The following is a 22,175-nucleotide window of genomic DNA, read 5'->3' on the forward strand; positions in this document are numbered from 1 at the left end:
TTATATTGGCCGTTCCACGGATCGCGATAAACTCCGCCAATGGCCGAAGACCAGTCGTCGTCGTGGCCGTGCGGTGGTTGATAATTTGCAGGCTTTACACTTCAATAAATTCGCGTATCTTATCGCATCGTTATGTTCTCGGCGCGGCACGGTCAGATAGAGAGGAAGAAGGCTGCAGGCAGCGCGGCGTTTCCCGAGTCAGCCGAGTCGAACGATCGTTCTCGCGCTGACAATGAATCCCATATTCTGTTTGGCCTGTCTTTAATGGCTCCGGCCGTCACATCGTAGCAAGTTCAACGATCGTTGGGCACCGTTACTTTTCTAGCCATGGCGACCGTGAGGGAAGAGGCCGTCGCGTAGCGCGGAGAACCGCGTTAGTCTGTGCAGGCTGCTGGATTTTTGGCTATTTTCGACTTCAAAGTCCCTCCACTTCCTCCAAGCCTTTCCTCTGGCCGGTCGTTTCGTTTCTCGTTTCGTGCGCGTGCACGGGAAGAAGAACACGCTCGTCTGGCTAATTTCAAATGCTTTATTTTCACGACCGGTTTATCGGCATTGACTGCTGCCGCTAACTGTATAACTTAGGAGTGGCCGATACGCGGCAACGTAGACGTCTCTATCCGGTGCACGCCGAAGGCACCTACGTATCCGCGGATGGAACCAAATCTTTCATTCCAATACCGCATCGATATCGAGCGTGTAACGGATGTACCAACCTGGGTCTTGGTAGAATACTTTCGAGATATACGATGTCATGTACGTGTCTTGTAATGTCTGATAAAAGCAATCATATACGCGAACAAATTGATATCGGTGGATGCGTCGATGAGTCGACGGACAAATCAGATCATAAAACGAGTAAAAGCGAAACCTTATTTCAATCGATTCGTTGCCTGCAACTAAATTGAAAATTACACGTGTATTTAGACGCGCTAGCCTCTTCCTACGTGATTTTGGAAGAACGTCGTTGACTGACGATGTAAAAATACCATTGGCCACGCGAAGAATCGTGGAAACTTTCGTTAAGTTAATCCGTAGTTTCGTTAAGCGATCCGATTAGAATTTTCGACCTGGCACAGCATGTTAGATTATTATTTCAAACGATTTTACAAAAATCGTTTCTACGTTTTGCTTTCGTTCGCGCAACGAACGATACATGGCAGAAGTGGTTTATTCGTAAAAATAAAAATAAACGAACTTTCAAGCGTTTTGTTCAACGTATTTTTCTAACATTCGATCGCTTTCTCTTGTTTCCTCTCCTCCTCTCCCCAGCGTTTTCCGATTCTTCGTACGAATCGTTGTATTTGTTTTGTCTCGCTTCATCTTCCCTTCCATAAAATTGTTCGTTTTGTACATCTTGATCTAATGGCTGGCGATATAGTAGCTATTTTGCGCGCAACAGTGGTTCTTGGAAATTGGAAACGAATAAAATTTACCGCTCTTCCTCTTCTTCCTCCATTCGATACAGCGAGGAAAGTTTGTCATTAACCTCGAGTGCCATACCTCGTGCCATTTGTCACCGTGACATCTACGATGGCAAAGAGAAAAAAGAGTTGACCGCGAGATAGCGACGACGGGACGGTTTAATGACGAATAAAACACTGAAATCCGTGTACTGAAAATTTCAGTGTACCCTTCTCCATTCAAAATTCTAATAAAAATGTGTCATCTTCGCAAACTAAATTCCATATATATGTCATCTAGTTCGCATGTTTATAATGCTACGCTTCGCTGTAGAATATGTGCGTTGTACAGTGTCGTTACACGTATATTTGTCATCATCGTTCCTATCGATGAAACATTTCAAGCGTAAAATTATATGGAACGCAAAATAGAAAATACGAGTCGATAAATATGTAGTACCTTTCTTTTCGTAATCTTTGTACTTTCTTCTGTTTGCGGAAAATTTCCGAGCAAATTATCTGTTTCAGTATACGTTTAAACTTTAATAGCAAAATATTTAAAGTCCATAGTTGTACAAATCGGATATATGTACGTATCGTGAAAGATTTCGAAAACGAAATTTGAGTTCGTTTCTTGTACGTATATGGGAGAACGCGTGTGTAACCGTGGGTAATCGTGCGTAATCGCGAAAAGACAGGTAGAACTGAGACGTTTCCACACAGCCGCTAATTAGCTGGCCTTTCGCGCTCGAGAAGTCGAAGAGAGGAGGGAACCTGCGAGAGCATCTCTATTTTCCAGGAGAGGAAAGAATTTAATTCGCGTCGGTTCAACCGCCGACAGAAAGGATTAGCAGAAGCATGGAAATATCAATAGCCCCGCGTCCGTCAATCGGTCGACGCGACGCACGTAATACTCGCGACTCGGTCGGCCATTTCCGTGCGCGCTCGGTCGGTCTCGGCCGGTTAGCATTGTCCCGCGTTGTCAGTTTGCGGCAAGCAAGCATCGCGTCTATGTCGTGTGTTCCCGTTCGAGTAGCCGGTCAGCGGGAAAATGTGACCATTCAAAAAGTTGGCCGACCTGCCGTTGAAAATTCTCGCTCGCCTGTCACCGTTTCGAAGCGATCGAAAGAATCACGCGCGGTAAGTGGCGCATCGATGTGTACAGTGGTTCGAGTATCCGGTTCCACTCGTTCGTAGTGTCGTCGTATGTTCGCGCGGTGGTGTGACAGTGTTTTTGGTGTTTCTCGTGATCGTACGCGATTCGTTCGGATAATTTCCATCCTGTGGATCGTTTCCAACGACGAAAAACCGGTAACTTGTGCGGTCTTTCTCGATGTGAGACGTTTTAATCGAAAGAACTCGCAGCGACGTGTCGGTATGTCTTGGTGTACGTTGACTCCAGGTCGAAAGTCCTTGAACCCCAAGTTTTTCGGGCGTTTATCTTGATCGCGGCGACAGCGCTGGAGAAAAAAGTTTGCCGAGTTTTACGCTCGAAATATTCGGACGACGCCGCGACGCGACGTCCGCGGCTCGTCGTAACGCTTCGGTGCAGGTAACTGCCAATCGATGTACGTATTTCTGACGGACTGTTTGATCACGCGATGATCTTTCGAGGCATATCGAAACGCTGTGCAGTTTCGACCGGTATACTTGTCATCGTGAAACAAAATCGATCGTAAAGTATCCTAGAGAATTAGCGGAATTCAACTATCGTTGCGCGTACAGGTTAGAAAATTAGTCTGTATTATTAAACGTATTATTAGATCGGAAACTACGTTTATCGAAAGCATTTGCGATTCGATGAATCGAGGTTCGTTCTCCCCTATCGATCGATTGTGACCTCAATTTTCACGGATTTCGAAGTATTCTCAAGACGGATAAACTTAGGCTCGTCGATAATCGTGTATTCATAATGTACACGCGTGTATATCAACGAAGTGAAAGAATATTTCGCCAAGTCAAATGCAAAAAATGGATTCATCGACTCTTCGTCCATGAATGACGTTCGATTTTTATTTTCCAACACACATGGTTTACTCGTACATGTATACGTGCATGCATCAATACATACATACTCTGTTCTTTCTCTAACAAACTCCCTTTCTAAGAAGTAGCAAGTGCCATCCGTGCTTGTAAACAGAATAATTATACGGAACGTGTTTACGTTCGCGGCGTAGCTAGCTTCGGCTCGGTCAACTTTTCATTATAACATCTGAATGTAAATACCATCGTCGCTAATGTAAAGTAAAGAAGATTAATACGATTTGCCAGTGATGGGCGGGCGGCATCGAATAAAATCGACGCGTCGCTTTCTGCCGAGCAAATGGGTTTCCGCGAGGTTCTGCATAATTAAACGTAGCTGACCGCGGTCGAGTATCATCTACGCGAATGATTATTTATATAAATGCTTTGTTTCAGCCGCGTGTTTATATACCAACCGTTTTCAAATTTAAATGCTCGTTGTGGTGGTATCCGAGGCAACCCGAGAACGTTTCCCCGCGATGGTGTTATCTTTTGAAGAAACGTTTGATTATTTTTTCCCTTTATAACATCGTATAAGTCAGAGGATGTACACATATCTGCCAGTCTTTCTTAAAACTCTTTGGATTTAAAAGAGTTTCATCGACTTTGTAATTATACAATTAAGCATACCTCCTACTCGTAGGTGGTAAACAAGGTTAGGCACTTTCTCTTTGAAATTGAACGACGAAGAAACGAGATTGCATTCCGTCCTGTCATCTTATTTACGATATTGCTGTTTAAAATCGAACAAAACAATGATTTATTAAAAGTATATAATAGCAGTATGAAACGACGAAATTGTACCGTTAATTTCTAATTTGAAATATTGGACGGTCGATAAATAAATGGAAACTGTAAATTATTTTATTCATATATCGATGGTTTCGTTGTTTTCCTGTTCCTGAAATTAGTTGGTAAAGCGAGATAAGAAGAAAGAAATAAATATAAATTTAAATGATTATCGCGTATGTTTCTGTCTGCGAGCACATGGATATATCTGATTACTTTGAAAATATTTATCAGATCATTAACGATGTGCAAATTGGATAGAAACTGTAAAAATACATTAGTAGCGAAGTAATGAAAATGTAATAAACGTCGATTGCAATGTTCGTTTTATTTTATAGAGTATGTAGTGTGAAATGATTGTTCGTTGTGATCGATGCTTGGTCATTTGTCGCGCATTTTCCCGACGCTCTTCGCTTTTTGAATATTTGTTCGTTCGCCTTTTTCGTATTATCAAATTTTTTGACAATTGATTACGCTCGAAGCATTATTATTTAACTCATTCTCAGTTATAACGGATATTGAAATCGTCGAATCGGAATAATTTTTATATAAAAGTACTGTGTTATTCGAATTAAATATGTCGGTATTAAACTCTTTGTTCTCGTAAATTTTTTAAATATAGGATGCTAGTAAAAATATAATATAGATTTAAAGGAATATCATCGAAATGGTCGAATCGGGAACCTTTTAATCAATTTTAAATTGATTGATTTCAATTAATGGATTAAGCGAGCCCAATGGCAAAATTCTTTCCTTATTCTAATATTATACACGTCTTACGTATTTACCGAAGGTTTAATTAAATTTATTCGTGGAAAATTTCATTTCACTCGTTGTACTCTTATTGGTGCAAAAAGTAACGGGATGAAAGGATCATCGGTTGCTTTGGATCGTGTACTCGACAATTACATTTTGCGCTATCGAATGGAATCGTCTGATTTTGTTTAGTTCTGCGTAATAATCAGCACGCACGAGTACGTTAAAAATTATTTCATCCTTCTTAAATTTAAGATACCTTCTTAAATTTTCCATCACTTAGAAACGAAGTAGTGCAGTTTCCACTTACAATTTTAATCGAAGGAGCCGCGACACAACGATCCGATAATATATAGCGAGTAATACGACCAACGATACGAAACTTCGATGGCAATTCATCGATTCGATTTTCAGCAGGTTGAACGTATTGCGCTCTCGCTGCATTATGAAAAGAAAAAGAAGATGCTTTCTCTAGCGATTGCTAGAGACTTGGCACGGATCGTCACTCTTAGGGAACGAAAGTTTATGACCGCGAAAAAAGTTCGGTTGCGCGTAATGGGTTTTCAAGGTAAGACAGATCGTAATAAGCCCTTGAAGCTCCGGGCGCTAGTCGTGCCATAAGATCGATGTTGCAAGAAACCTACGGGTCTGCGTGTTATGATTGTTAAGGTTTTATTCAGTCGTTATAGCATCGGTCGTTAGTGAACCCTTTATTTCAACTTCTCTGCGCGGAGTTACGATTTCGAATTCCTGTTTTCCGCATCGCTTTCGCAGATATCTCGCAGCTAACTCTATCTATCGTTCAGCGTAAAGAAAAAACGCGCGCGCGCGCGCTCGAGAAAGAGAGAGAGAGAGAGAGATATTAAGGAGGAAAGACGCGAAGACCTTAGTAGGAGTCGTTTACTCTCCGTTGGAAAACCTTTGAGAAGCATCAATAATTTATAAGGTGGACTCTTGGAACGCGATCTCATCGTGGAAACTCTGGAAGACTCGACGAAATGAAGCGACTTGCTACCTACGAGGGAGGAACACGGGACACCTTTGGTATTCCTCGACTTTTGATTCGTCGCCGTATAATCGTGCTCCGTTAGCAGCTTTTGATCCGTCGAGTTACTGAATTTCCAGGACCAAAGTCCCTTTAACCATAGAGACGAGGGATAGTCGAACTCACGGGACCGGGAAATCGCGATGTCTGCTCCCTGAAATTCGTGCGAAGAGATAAGTTTCTGTTTTCGAACATCCGAGGACGGATTACACGGCTACTGGGTAGTTTGCGGTTGATCGTGGCGAACGTCGCGTCGTGTTTCTGTTTAGTTTCGATTCCGCGGGTGTTAAGTTATTAGGGAGCCGGCGTAGACTGTTAGATTCACCGTGGATGTGTCTGTATTTGCCTGCGTATGTCGTTAGGAAGTTCGCAATCCTGTCTCGAATAGAGCAAGACTTTGTTACAGAAAGTGGAATGTATCTCTTTTGATAATTGGATTGTTTCGAACGTTTTGCGATTCCTTGATCGCTTAAGATATCGCGTTTTATCGTTCGAAGGTTACTTTCAGCTGTTACGGTAAAGTTAATTCGATCAAAGATTTGGATTAAGCGCGTGCTTCGTCCGATTAAGAACGTGTCGTTATCTATACACCTGTGTGGTTTGGTATTAAAACTATGGAACGTTAAAAATTATTATACGTTATAAAAAATTGAGTATATAAAGCATCGATGATTGACATCGTAAACGTAATATTATTTCCTTTCGATATTATCCGATATTTTGTAGATGTTAAAGAACAAAAAGTGTATCGATTATGGATTTTAAATTTTGGTAAGAAATTTTCCTGAAAAAATGTTGCAATAGATCAGTCATACGGTATGAAAGCGAAAGAGTCGCTTACATTTCTCTGCTATAACGTCTATAAACAAGCGTATGAGAACTCAGACGGGCGAAATCGATTTCCCAAAACTGCCTGAACTCGAAACAGAGAGAACGGAGGAACGGTGATGGTCTTTGCGCGGAACAAATTACCCGACTTGGTCCGGTACACGTTTGACAAATCTTGGCTGTATCGCTGATTTAAAGAACCATTCTGTTGGGTTCGCCAGTCCCGACCGGCTTCCCTCTCAGCTGATTCGATCTCGTTTCTGGTCTCTCCTTGCCGTCTGTCCTCCTTCTTCCGTGTCGCTTCCTCCCTCTCTCTTTCCCGCGTACACGGCGTAACACATCGTCGTTGTCCGTTGTTACTTGCTTACCTTCTCCTCGGGGCATAGTCCGCATAACCGAGTTCCACGGCCAGATGGGGCGCGCGTTTCGCGCGAGCTAACGCGTTCCGGCGAATTTAAATCAACATTACGCTCGAACCGATACACGCCGATCGCCAACGAGCAATTAGGTAACGCAGGCAAATGTTTCGATCGCCTTCCGCGTTTCTTCTCCGACTGACCGAAACTTTTAGCGATTCGAATCACTCGCGCAATCTCTTGTTCCGAGGTTTCCCACTCTGCCGACTTTATCGATTCCCCGATAACTTACGAGGCAATTACTTTCTTCTCGTTTGATTACTTGGAAAGTTGTTGGAAGGTTTTTATGCACTTCGTTAGCGAAGACTATGTTTCGGTGGCTATTTGTGGACCGAGAGAGAGAGAGAGAGAGCGGAGGTTTGGAACGATAATCGGATTCGAATAGAAGGTAAAAAGGATACTTGCACGTACTTGTACGTTCCCGCTAAGTCGTTTTTTAACTCGTGCCATGCGTAAATCAAAGTAGTAGCAGTAAAATAAAGTACCTTTAAATGGTAATAAACTCGATACACGTAATTCTAATTAGTCGGTATAGCAATACGAAAGTACGGAACTAGCTTTCGGTAAGAACGGTCGTAGGGAAATTACGCGACGAAACTGATCCAAGTGCGTAGTTACGATCAGAGATATCGCTACTCGATACGGGCTCGAACGGATCGCACAAATATTGCGATTATTCAACGAGATTTATTTTCCTATATCGTCGCGTGGTTCAGCCAGCGCTATACGATCGCCGTGAATCGATGTTAGCTACCACGCGTAGTAATCAGTCTATAATGTCAGCCGGATATGCGTATTCCTTATCGTTTGGAGTCCGCGAGACGGAGGTTCCGAGGGCGCTGAATTTGAATCGAGGCTCACCGCCACTCGTAAATCTGCCATCGGAGCAAAAAACGGGCGGAATGTGATCTTTGGTCGGCGCGCGAGCGCTTCGAAGCTCGTTATCAAGACGAGTGCACCTGGTATCCTTGTTCCTGCTGCGGATTCCCAGGAGGCCTCCATCCGATGTTTACGAGGGATCGTGGTTGTCGTAAGTAGGTACTCGGTCGTCCCTCTTTGCTCTCTTCCTCGACTGTTCCGTCTGGCTCTATGGCACGAGCAGGCGGCGATATGGTCCTCGTGGTAGCCGGAACGGATCCACTCGAGATCCTTTTCACGAGCTTCAGCCACGTACGAGTCTGCGACACTGCCTCGAAATGTCGGAGTTCGTACACGGATATACAGCGTGTTTCGTTTCCTCCTAGCTACCTCTTCTTTCGACTAAGCCGTTTTTCGATTCCTCGCCTCGGGATAGAGATGGAAACGAGTCTTCGAAGCCGGCCGGTGATCTCTCGCATCGGCGACGAACGCCGCTGACCGGATCGACGAGGAAGCGGGCCTAGTGTACGAGCCCAAATGGCACAATTAGTCGCGGTTCTTTCGCGGATTCGCTGCCTTTCATACGCGTTTCAGTGTCTTGGATGACTTTGGACGGCTTTGGACGGCTTTGGACGGCTTTGGACGGGATTGGTTGGCTGTTTTGTCTCGAAACACGAGAAATTTTGCGGGAGAAAGAGCAAGGAGTAGTAGCGATGCAACTTGAGAATATTCGAGAATATCGTTATGGAAACGATTCGCTTATAACCTATTGTTATATAACCTGACTATCGGTTTACGTTGGTATACAGGGTGTGTACGATCGTGGTTAACAATGTCCTTGCTACGGTAATCGCTATACTACGAGTATAGTGAGGCGATCGCCGTCGCGCTAAATGCCAAATTTCCTTTTCTCCTGTGTGGGAAATTTCGGTGTTCGTGCCGACGGCCAATTTCTTTCTCACAGGATTATTGGTCGTGTTCCTTTTGATCGTGTTGGTCGGCTGGAAAAGGCCCTGAAACGGAGGCGAAAAGAAAGACGGGCGAACGTATTCTGCTCCGTGGTCACGAAACGATTACAGGTTCGCCCGCCAACTTCGAACTCGGATGCGAACGACCTGTACGCTGGATCCTGCTTTCCCTTTTCCTTCCACCTTTCCCTCTCTCCTTCTTTCGCTCTTGTTTCGTCGTTGCCCGCGTACACACGCGACCAACGCACACGTCACGCTTCTTCGGTATTCGCGAAACCAGTTCACGTGCCGTGATCTTCGGCGTGATCGCCGCGAACCGCGATCTCGATCTTTGCACGCGTTCCCGCGTCCGAGCTAATCGTTTTTGGCCGATCGATTCGTGCCTGTGTTGCTAGATCTCTTTTGCACGGAGATACGTGTATCGCGATACGCGTACGAGATACACGTCCGGCAATAAAACGTGGGAACATACTCATCCATCTAATTTCGTAGCGTCGATAGATATCGATACGACAGATGTTGATCGTTTTGTCTTTAGTTGGTAATATTTCTTTCATTCAATTACGCGTTCTCGAGCGGAGATTTCCTTTTCGCAAGAATATTACGTAGTTTTTACTTATCGGTTACGCAAAAAAAACTATTTAAAAAAGATAGAAAGTTAAAAATACTAATAATTTAACAACAAGAAAAAAGACAAGAGAAAAACGAACTTTCCTGCACCTTCTTTTATGGTATACTGTATAGTGTATAGTGTATAGTGTATAGTGTATATATATACTCTATACCGTTGTAGCTTTCAAGCGAACGACGAAATTCGTTTCCGTGCCTCGTACATCCACCTCGTACGAAAACAGATAGTTGTTAGCGACCAAAGTACCGTATCGATGCGTGTGATTGCATTTTCTCCATAACGAGTAAACCTTATCGCTATTGTAAAAACAATTTTAAACGTTCGAGACACTATCGGAACTAGTTCACGCGTTCTATCCAACGTAGCGTGTAAAACGCGCAGGAAAGATTTGGTCGGTTAAATTTCTCGACGGGAGAATCTTTCGAGAAAGAAAATCACGTCTCATTGAAAATTTCCAATTGGAGATTTTAAATGTTCTTTCAACGCAACGGTTGCGGGAGCCAACAGCCGTGTGTATGGTAATAGATTTTCATCGTGCGAAGCTGCTTTGGTATGCGAGTTCCTCGCACACCGTTATCCTTTTTCATTGAAACTGGTTTTTTCGCTTTTGCATCCGTAGTGGCGGGCTCGGCTGGCACAGGAAGCGGACCATGTAAATATGTGTAAACAATTTATCGACGTAAGAGCATGCCACGTTGCTGTCGCGATATATCCCGTCCACGAACATCGAGTAATTAATGTCCTCTTGGCAGCTCGCGTTACGTTACTTTGCGGGGTCCGGTGAAAAGCGAATTTTCGCGTTATGAAGATGAAACAGATCGATAAGCTTTCGATTTTAATTAAATTCGAATTTGATAGATATCGAAATTAACGATAGTTTAACAATTCGTATAAAAAACCTTCTTTTGAATCAAAAATATCGAAGAAGGAGATTCCTAATGTTAAAACACTGAAAAGAGGTGTACGATTATTCGTATAATGCGATGAAACACGGTTAGAAGAATCGTTAACGAAACGTTATGCACGGAATATTATGCTTTTCTTTGTAAATTAGTTCGGTTTATCGAGCGAATTCTTGGAAGGAAATGGTCGTTTTTATTTGAAAACGAGATCGCCGTTTTCTGTAAATGTAGCTATTACCGATCGTTTTAATTTATTCCGTTCGCTCGTGTCGTATTTTACGTTTTGGTCGCTTTGCTCGAATCTGTTCTCGTCAATTTTGTTCTCGAGCTAAAGAAAGCAAAACGCTCGGAGCTGCTTTGGCTCGTCCAGCCGACGAGAGTGCTTACTCGGTGTTGTTGGATAGGTCATAACTCTCGTTGACATGTCGCGCGGGGGATGGACCAAGAACAGGCAATTAATTACAAGCTCGCTTAATTAAAGAGGGTCTTTGCGTTTCAGACACGAGAGCTCCACTTTCAGAGCTGTGGCATCGCGAGTGCACTTGGTTCTCTCCTGTGTCACGGACGTAACTTTGATCCACTTTGTCTGTCTTTCTATACTTCTTTGAAAACACCGCTATTTTTAAAAACTTTTGTTATTGCGCCGTTCTTCAGTATCATTTTATCCGCCGTTTCGTCGAGAGATCGTTTCGTCCACCCTTTCCCTGAGAAACGATCGAACGACCTAACTCCACTTTGTAAATTTTACGTCACAGACGTTTCGATTATACTCTTGTACGACCTCCTTCTCTCGAAACTCTTCGATCGATACGGTGATTAAAAAAGAAAAAAAAAAGAAAAAAAAGAAAAAAGGAAAAAGGGAGAAATAAAAATGACGATTGTTACAGGCTACCGCTGTTATCGAGACAGCAATTCACGACGACGGTAAAATTAATTTACGCGAACGGTAAAGCAGGTCTGTGATCGAAAGCGTTCCGGCAGTAACTATGCCGTGCAAATGGAATTTCGATATGCCTCGATTTACTTTCGACGCGTTTAAATCGCGTATCTCACGAGTCCGTGCCGTGACCATGTGCTTTCAGTTTCTGACTCGAAAGCAGCCGCGCAACGGCACGCTGTGCTGCAACCAATGATGAATCAAATCGCTCACTGAGGTATCCAAAGTATCTCTCGAATCTCACGGTCGACTCGCAGAGCTACCTACGATCAAGTAGCGCATAAAGGAAGCGCTTGAACGCGTGTCCGTCAACGCTTTCGGCAAGAATCGTGGAGAAATGGCGTTGACACCGACGCGTTGCCGTGGCGGAGGCGGCGAGAACCTTCCGGAAGACATCACGAACGAGGACGAGGTGGCAAACTCCGGTAATTTGGAGCCTCTGAGCGATTCCTGCGGCGAAAGCGACATGGAGGGTCTCGATCTCTCTCTGTTCGAGCCCCAGGTCGACACCAGTTCCTGGTGCGATTCCCGGATACACGCAGGCACTCTTCATATCCTGGTCCATTACTGTGGTAAGCTCTGGTATTTTTCAACGCGCCTCGTTTCGCGTTGAAGCCTCTTTCGCGCGAACAACCGACGATCACGCTGACTACGAACATTTAAACTCGTTTTAATTAAAAATTGATTTTCACGCGTCGGACGAATCGGACGAATGCGGTTCTTTGCAAGAAAATGCATTGTCCCCCGTCCAAAGTGTTTGAAACGTAGATAAGATTAGCGAAAACAGTTTCTTTTGGGAGAAATTTGGTTTTAGCGAGTCGAGAGTATTCGACGAGTAGAACTTTTTGGAGAAACGTTGATTTTACCCCGTGAAAAGCACTTGATCGGTAAGTTAAACTTTTCCTTTTTCTCCTTCCTTTCTTTGTTAGACGAATGATTCTTACGCTTGTCGAATATCTCCGTACGTAGAGAAAATGTTGTCGTTCGAGCAGCGTGGCCGGCGAATTATCCTTCGAAAGCAACCAGAAACGATAGCTCGAAATTGATTTGCGAATACGCTGTTCGACGTGGGTATTGCCAGCGACGGAACTCCCGAACGACTATTACTCGGTACTCGTTACAGGTATAACACGATATCTCCCAGCTAGAAAACGAGAAGGCAGTGTTGGTCGCGACCTCACCTGCGAAACTAGGTATATGTACATTATCGTATATATGTGCGCGTCGATGCACTTGCGCTATTATTTCTGGTCCGCGGGCCAACCGTTGCTATTAACATACAATGCCGACTACGATACCGAGCCACTCGCACACGAATATTCCTCGAGCGTGATTTACCAGCGCGAATTAATCTGCCGCGTTAAATGAAAATCCGAAGAAGAGAGTGGCACGTGTATCGTGAACGCGCGGCTGCGTGGGTGCCTCGCAGTCTGCGTAGGGAGTCAAACGCATCTGGAAGATGGGATACTACGGATACAGAAGAGATCTCGGAATTTTTTCGGGTTATGTAACGAGAATGTGGCTCGGATCTGACGAGATTGAACCACGCTAGCAAGGGGGATATTTGCGTTGCGAAACGTTTACATGTGTGTGTACGTTGGATGCGTGCAGGATGCTGAAACGGGTTGTGTTTGGTGTTGCGGCGCGTTTAGAATATCACGAGTTTTGTTTCGATGAAGTCGTTAGTGAGATGACTTCTGGTGTAGATTGTTGGTACAGCGTTTTATCGTTTTGAAGTTGATTCGACGTTTTTTTTATTATAGAAGTTATGTAGTACTGTGTAGAATTGTACATAGGAGGTAGTTGGGCCAAAACGTAGCTTCGAAAGGATAAAAATGGAGGAAAATGTCGTCGATTAAACGAACACGGATGCTTAGTTACCGGTTGCTCTTTCGTACCGACGAGATAATTCTCTCGCATTAGCCAACCGTAATTTGCGCGTTATTCGTATTTTCGTATCACTTCGCTACCGCATACCGGCACGACCGCGAAGAAAAACGAACACTCGCGAGGATCGTAAGAACCAGGATCGGGAATGAACGGTTCGGGTGATCGATTCTCGGTGGGGACCAATTAAATCGTGATTCAGCGTGGATGTAACATGTAGCACCGGCGGGAACGCTGCCCGCAGATATAATCTCTTCGATCGCAATAAATCGATGTAGGTAAATAAGTCGCGTCCTTTCTACCACGATCCGTCCTCCTTTCTCCTTTCATTACGCAGTTGCACGCGGACAATTTTCTTCTCTACGCGTCTCTGTATACGTGCTTTGCCGGCTGCTCCAGGTATCAAGAGTGTAACGCAGGCTTCATGAGTCGAGAACGAGTATGTAGTACGTAGGGGTAGTGACCGTGCCGGGTAATCCAGTCGTTCGATTCTAGCGATCGCGTTTTATTTAAAGCCTTCGCTTCTTCGTAGAATCTGATCAATGGGAAAACCTCTGTTTACGTTTGACGACGACGACGACGACTAGAAACGGGAAGAGATTGATACTTTCTTGATATTTCCTTGCTCGTGAAAGAGTTCGTAATACTATATATGTGACAGCGGTCGCAGTGGACAGTCAAGACGGGAAGTCTCTTATGGATTGTAATAATTCTTACGTTTCTTTAATCGATCGATCGTTCGTTAGCGATAAAATTGTACAATTTATTTTGCTTTTATAATGCAATGCGTGGTTATCGTCAATCGTTAATGACAGCCGAGTGGTTTTCGATCAAAGGCTTCGATATAATGATTTATAAAATTGACGCCGAGTTCAAAATTCAATCGATTTATTATTCCGTCGTAGCGATAGTAGATAGAAATCAGCAAAGTTCCCCTTTATTTACTTTTCTAATTTTACCGCGTTATGTGAAATTTTCTTAATGGTCCACCTTAGACGCGTTTATCTTCTAAGTTAATCTGTTAACATTATTATCGTTATTACGAGTTTTTATATAACGTTCGTGAAACATTTTTATCGCAAGTAGCTCCGTGAGCATAAATACGCGTGCCTTTTTATTACGTGTTCGGAACGACGACTTCTAATTATAACGTACGTATCGTCAGATGTTCAAATTCACTTTCGTATTTTACTCTTATTTCATACAGTTATCGTCGAAAAGTTATTGTTTTGCATGTTCGTGGAGAGGACAAAATTGAAAAGATAAATCATGGAGGGATAGAATAGACGATCGATTCGTCGAACTCTATTAACCGAGCTCGTATCACGATATTCAGAAACTTCGTTTCCAACGTGACAGAAAGCGTTGCTCTCGTTATAAGTCTAGCTTCGCACCGAACGAAAAGGTCGATGTCGAGCTCGTTCGTGCGGGTAATTAAAAACGTTAGTGCGATAATTATAGCGTCACCGTTGAGCGATTGCGATTTGTCTTCGCAAATGGAAAGAACCGATCCGAACCGACCGTCGTTGATTGTCTCCAGAATAATTAGTAAACGCGATTTTAAACTCGAACTTGGGTGGACTTGGATAGGATAGAATGCAATTACAGTTTCAGTTACGAACCGTGAAATATTTTTATGTTAGTTCCCACGATTTCTTCTACTTTTAATAGAGTTGTTTGCTATAGTTTCGTAGCATTGAAACGATACCAATATATATTAATTATTCAGTGTTGACCGAAACCCTAAAAATTGCAAACGTCTTTAAATAAGCGAAAAGTTTTCGGTATAATAGACGAAATCGCGATTATCTTCTAAAGAAAAATAAATCTATGTCGACTTATTACACCACGTTCTAAGATCGTACGAGAACTGCGTGTCCGTAAAACAAGAATGTAATGCAATATAATAATGGATGTAACGTATACGATCGATCTATAGTTGACACGAACTTTAGATGTGAAATTAGAACGCTTCCTTTACGATAACTTATATAATATCTACTTTCCGCATGACGTATCGAACGTATGACATCTCTAAGACGGTCTTGTGACTTGCAGAACTTTGAATTATGCCGACGATATTACGTACATAGATCGGAAACCAGTTCGAACGCCACGTAAACCGAGTAGCGTTTCACCAACACGAACGAACATTATCGCAAAGTCGTGTGTCTTATTTAACTACTCTGTTCGAGTCTGTATTTTCAGATCGGAGAAATAGCGACGACGTTCGCGTTGCTCTTCTTCGCGGTGGCAGATATCCGATATCACGTTATCCGTGATCTACCAATGCTTGAAATAAATCGAACTGACCCAAATTCTTGGATTTAACAACTTTCCCGAGAATTTTCCACGAGCTCTAATTCGATCTTAGATTTTCTTGTCCATTTCTCGTATCTGTTGGTCGATAGAAACTACAGGACAAGTACTCGTGATCGTTACATTTGCGAAAGGTTCGTATATTTTTATCGTAGTTATTTTCCACCGAAAGAGGTGAACGAACTTGCGTATATCGAGCGTCGATGACCGATCCTCTCTGCCATTGCACCGAAATAACAAATGCTTCGGATAACGCAAAAGAGATTGTATACCTGTTGAAGTTGATGATCAATTTCAAGTGGAACGTACATTTAGATATGTACAGGTACACGTGCACGTACGTGTGGTTTCAGATATACGAAGATATATGGTACGAGCGTGATGCGATATGTGGTATGCGTGTGATAATTGTAAGAGTGCGGTACAATGAAAGAGCGAGTGGATGAGTCAGTCAGTGTCAAAGAGTAAAGAGTAAAGAGCTAAAAACGATGGAGTAGCTGCCAAGAATTAAACTGTAACACCAGAATAATTTATCGTTAGATAAAGCGCAGGATTTCGCTCTCGTTTCAACGTCGATTAAATTTTATTTAAAAGTTGGACTTCTAGCTTTCTAGGTAAAATTAGGTTCCTCGCTTTTCATATAAACGATTTCTCCGCCTAAGTACAGAATGCTAAGAAAGAGAGTTTGCAAGTTACTTATACTCGTTAGGATAATAGATATATTCTGGAATGGATATTTAAGTGCGTTGTATACGTCGCGGATGTATGTGCGCAGCGAAGATAAAATCTATTGTTTTTCGAGTATGATCGTGCACTGAAACAATTAGCACTCGGTCGTAATTGTGCAGTACCTGCGTGGAATAAAACTTTACTATTTGTATCTTCAATATGTATATGTACGATCGTTGGAAGGTGGCACGAATAATACCAATAATAATAACAACGTAATTGGCTAGTAAAAATAAAAAAAAATAAAAACCGAGCGCTTTGTCAGCAACAGTATTCTCGTTTTTCACGGCATATAAATATGCAAATATACGTATAACTGTTGCGATAATTATAAATTCTTTTCTAAGCATATCGCGATATTCACAAAATGACACGTTTCAATATCGATGTTATTTGTATTTTCTCGCGATGTAACGTACATCAAGAAAGACAAATCGACATCCTCGTAAAATTACTTACTGGATGAAACAGCGGATCCGATAAGCGGAAAATCCCGATTCGATTATAGCGCGTTGCTCTCGTTTCGAGTATGAGCCCGAGTGTCGCGGATTGTCGTTGCAGTTGCAAGTGCAACGGGAACGCATGCTTTTCTAATGGAAGTGTCAGCTGCAGCGATACAATTTGCGTTTCACGCAGGCCAATATCATTCGGTTTAATTTCTTCCTTTGATTATTTAATTATTTATTTAATGGGATCGTTAGTCCGTTTGCACCGCGTATAATCACGTTCAAAAGCCCACGACGTAACATCGCTCTTATCGTAATTTATTCTGATTTATCGACAGCTTATAAACTTAAATGTTTCCTCTATTTTCAAAAGCTTGTTCCATTTTCTGTTGGCAGATAATTTGAATTTTTGGTATTCCATTTTCCGTAAAATTACGTATTCATCGTGCAAACTTATATCCCACTTGTTGTACAATTTTGTGAAAAGAATTTGTGAAATGGCAGAATGTTGAAGAACGAGTAGAATGGAAAAATTCAATTGCCGCTCTAACAGATTTTCATTATTCGTAATTTATCCGTCGTCGATGTGCGACCACCTCTAAACAACGTATTCATTGCGAAAATGCTAAAATTCGTGATATGTCTGGCGCACACGCGGATCCGAATATGTAGAAATCTCAAGAGAGCTGTTCGCGTAATCCGAAGAGAGGTTCGGAGGGATGAATCTAGCGAAACGAAGTCACGCCAAGAATTAATTATTCGAAATGAACAGCACTCGCCGATGGCGGGTCCATTAAAAGCAGGAAATTGTTCGGGGCTTAACGTCCCGTTTATGGCGGGTATATTTTGACCGTTTCTCCATCTACCAAATCGGCAGTAAAACACGAGTCGCATACTGGTTCTTAGGACTATCCGTTACGATTGGCAAGCGTAATTGACAGCATAACCGTCCATAAATTATTTTCTAGCGCATCCCTGTTTTTTATCCTTCGAACGCGCGATCGTTACTGCGTAATGTCGTTGCATGAATATAATTAACAACGTGTTAGCGACTGTTCCTTCTTCCTGCATGCAATTATCCTCGTGCAACCTATTTCGCGATTAGTTTGCATCACGCTATGGCAAACAAGAGGCGTGCAGCTCGGTTCAAGGAAATCCTGTCCTTTTATGTGTATCGCCTTTTACGTTTCATCTCTTCCTGTAAAACGTGTTAATCTTGCAATTTCAAAACCCCGAAGAGCTTTTGATCCTTCGTACATTCGGCTTGTTCGCGAATGGGCCGGCCAAAAAAGAATGCCGAGTCGAGGAGGGCTTGTAAAGCCGATCTTGTTGATATCGCGAAGTGTACGTGATTTCCTATGACACGACGGTTTAACGCGATAGGAGGGACGATTGAAAACCAGATACAATTGAAAGCGGCAAAATTGAATAAAACCGAACCGGTTTAACTCGATTCGCTTAAGTACGCCTGTTATCTGTTAAGCGTGATCGATTTTAGCGTTACAGCTGTAGCGTCAAATTCTCAATTTTCTTAATTTTCCGATCAACGTCATCCCGAGTGTCGCTACCGTTCTGCTACGTGCTCCTTGCGTCCATTCACTGGGTGGAGGTGGGCCGATACCTGGACTGACGCAAGATATCCGATCTTTTGGAAGGGTCTCCGTGTTCCTTCGGGTCACAAACTTCGGCAACTCGTACCGTTACATATATCTGGAAATTGCCCTTCGGAAATCTCGAATTCATAGCACGTCTTCGACCATTAAGTGGGAAAGAAACAAAGGTTCTAAAATTCTAAATGCGGTTTACTATTCCCTAACATTCTCGGATCGATCGTTACTCGGAAATAGCTTTTTTTCTCGGTCGTGCTACGACCCTTACCTTCCTCTTCGTTCTTTGTATCGTGACTTGGCGCGGAATATATTCGCCCTATCTACGTATTATATACTCCTTGTAATCCACTCGCTCTATCGATCAGGATTCTGTCAGAAACAAATTCTGTCATAAGCAACAAGTCAACGGAATGTCTCTTCAAGATTGTTAATCCTGAAAAATCGATATATACTCGAGTTAACTTGTTTACGCCCTTAAGAAGTATCAGCATCAGGAACGCGTCCCGTGGAAAGTTTATGACGTCAGGTTAGATCGAGCTCAGTGGGACGAGTTAAGCGAAGAGTAGCAGTATGTATCTCTCTCGGGAAACTTGTTCGATAATTGAAAGAGTCGCGGTTTTCTCCGACGAGTTATCGCGAGCGAACGCCGAAAGGAATTCGTCGCGATTAATCTGTTGGATAAAGCTGCAGTTATAATCCTCGTTAATTTGTAGACTCCGAGAAATTGGAGTATTCACGAAAGTCCGATATTCTCTGCCTTGCTCGCTAATAGCGAAAAGAACCGACAGACAGCCTTGTGACCTAATTGAATTCCATCGCGATTATTTAAGCCTTGGACTCGATTATTTTTTCTCCAGTCGATACGGCGTTCCTTTTTTCCCCTTTTTGTCATTTCCATTTGTGCGTGTGACTATATCGTTGCGTCGCACTTGATTAACCAAATGCTCTCAAAGTCTGGAACGTTAGTCCCTTCTTTCCTTTCGCTCTAATTTATCTTCGCCGTAAGTTGTGTTTATCGTTGATGTAAGGAGAGCGAGAGTATGTGATGCGAAGAATTTGTTTCCTGTTGGTCATTTAGAAGAAGAGACAAATAGTATTCAAGCAAACTATTTGTTATTTAAATACTATTTAAATTTACATCTCTTCAAATTTTGAAAATCATCGATACACGGCACATATGTAACAGCAACGAAGCGTTGTACGTCGACGGCGATAGAGAATGCGGGATAAATGCGTGTTGATTTGCGACACAGAAAACTACCGACTAAACACTGAAAGTAACAATTACACGTTGGTTTGTGACGTAGAAAAGTAGAAGTGGAATTTTCTCTTGGGATAATGCCGCGCTCATGAGTGCCGCTGCATAGTTTATGTTTCATAGTAACGAACCATGAAGTAGAATTTGATTATGGGAATGACGCATAATCGCTGAAATAGAAAAGTGAATTTCTCAAATAGAAATTTAAATTACTTTAATAACGAGATGTTTCGTCAGATATTTAACATCAAAAGTTACAGTTTACGTATTTGGCAGCGAGGAAATGCAAAATATTCGCATAATAAAAGTAATTATTCGAACGATCTACCTATCGCACTGCTCCCTGAAGCAAGCAATGCTTAATTAAAAAGCGATAACATTTTTTCCCTTCAATTCGTTTCCGTTTCGAACGAATGAAACGTTAATGCGACAACGACAAAAAATTGTATATCGACAGGTATAGGATTTTCGATGACTTTTTACGCTTTTCTTGATAGGTATTTATCATTTATTTGTTTTTACTTGAAAACTTTGATTGGCCCTAAAACCTGAAGCAGTAACGAAACATTATTTCGATTAATTCGGTTTTACCTTTTTAGCTTAATCAACTTTTGTTTATGTAGCTCTGTGTTCGATAAAGCTACTACTACCGCTACTACTACCAGCACCACTATTCTAGGAATTAAAAACAGACGACCAAAACTGTCAAGACCAGAAACATTAGAGAAAACATAGAATTACTACGTCGTGCGATACAATGCTGAAATTATACCGTCGTTCGTTATTCAGGGTAATTAGAAGGAATTAACTAGAAATTTGTTTTTTGTGAAAGCAAAATTACCAGCGTTCAGCTCGTTTCTCTAACCGCAGCTTTCAGTGGAAGTTGTATCGATAACTCATTTCGCTATGGTTTCACCTGGAACGTTGACAGTTGTCTTTTCTACGTCCTGTTATTTCCATGCTCTGCCGACTACCGATTAATTATACATATCCAATCTGTTTAAATTGCGAACCAGCTTTTAACGTTTTCCACCTATAACGCTACTGTTTTGTACCATATGTCGTCCCCTTGAATCGAATGTCGTTAAATACGGCGTATGATGTCCTGTCACGCCACTTTTTATTAACTAGCCACGCGATTTTCTCTGGAACTTCGTTGTATGGAGCAGTCGTTGCCTCTTAAACATACGATTAACCTAGAATTATTCTATCTAAGGAGTTTAAGAATCTATTTTTAGCATTCGTAGCTATGTTTTGACTAGTGTCGACAGCCAGGGGTCTCTCTAGACGAAATTGTTACCCGTTGTAATTTACTTTGCGACTATGTCGAAGAAGTACGAAGTAAAAGTTGCTTAGAAGTTTCAAGATTAGAAAGGATTTTAACTGGCCGAGCTAGGAAGATTCTAGTTAAAAGACAAATTTATCGACGAATCGATGAATTTCTATAAAATAAAATTATATTTTTCGTGATCGGAAGACGCGTGAAATCTGAAATTGCATTCTGCGAAAATATTTATTTATTTATGGGATTCCTGGGCGTCACGATAAAGTTTAGAATATACATAACTATGAATAACGATGGATGGTGGACATGTACCGACATAACCATTCGCTCGTCTTTTAGTTACGCGACATTGAATTTTCTCGCCTCCATACTACTGTCAAAGGATTTATCGACGCGTTGATACTACGTGCTTCTGATTATTAATTAACGGATGGACCGCGTTAAGCGTTGATACATGGGAAAAAGAGAAGCGGTCCACGGCGAAGAAAGCCGGGCCAAAGAGCCTCGTGAAAGAACGGCTCGCCACAGATAAGATCGGTCGGTAACGAACTAGCCAGGTCCAGCGAGTTTCTAACGAGGATCGTACGAAGCAATCTCGATGTTGGGAAGAAACACGCGCGAGACTGCTCTCCATGGTTACTCCGTTTCGCGTTTTCGACACGAACACGGTCTCGAGAACGAAGAAGCACGAGGACCTCTTACCTGTCCGCCTCATCTCACTCGTCCTACTCTCGTCTACTTGATCCTCTTTCCCGTAGCTCTGGAGGCGACGCCAACATGGTACGAGCGAGTTTACCGAATCGTGCATATGAGAAATACGATATATGTGTAACAGGGAAACGGGCGGTGATAGCATGACGAGTGGTAAAATCTGTGAATCTGTGATATTAGGTAAACTAAAATGGCTGATTTGTCGATGAAAAATTGCTAGCGATATATCTGAAACTATATAATTTTCCGAAATAGCCGCTTTCCACGTAAGAAAAGCTTCGAAAATGCGAATATATCAGGTTTAGGTAGATAGGGATAAAAGGCGGTGAAATTGGAATTTATTGCGAGCGGTCTAAAAGTCCCGTAGGAATATCGCGT

The 22,175-nt window shown here is 42.4% G+C and overlaps 1 protein-coding gene across 12 annotated transcripts in view; it reads left to right on the forward strand.

Annotated features, from left to right (window-relative positions):
- The window catches only part of LOC117205875 (probable Ras GTPase-activating protein), a 253,178-nt gene that overhangs the window by 71,466 nt on the left and 159,537 nt on the right, over positions 1 to 22,175 (forward strand). For 4 of the 12 annotated variants that reach the window (XM_033444666.1, XM_033444670.1, XM_033444671.1 and 1 more), the window contains exons 1-2: positions 2,384 to 2,968; positions 11,698 to 12,124. The exons of 4 other annotated variants lie outside the window; for them this stretch is intronic. In XM_033444666.1, the coding sequence (XP_033300557.1) occupies positions 11,890 to 12,124 (235 nt within the window). In that variant the 5' untranslated portion in view covers positions 2,384 to 2,968; positions 11,698 to 11,889. Of the gene's footprint in view, positions 1 to 2,383; positions 2,969 to 11,697; positions 12,125 to 22,175 lie in introns of those variants that run through there. 4 more of the 12 variants (XM_033444680.1, XM_033444677.1, XM_033444667.1 and 1 more) reach the window with 3 other exon arrangements.

The sequence above is a fragment of the Bombus bifarius genome, unplaced genomic scaffold, assembly GCF_011952205.1.
Source record: "Bombus bifarius isolate JDL3187 unplaced genomic scaffold, Bbif_JDL3187 scf7180000007996, whole genome shotgun sequence".
NCBI lineage: Eukaryota > Metazoa > Arthropoda > Insecta > Hymenoptera > Apidae > Bombus > Bombus bifarius.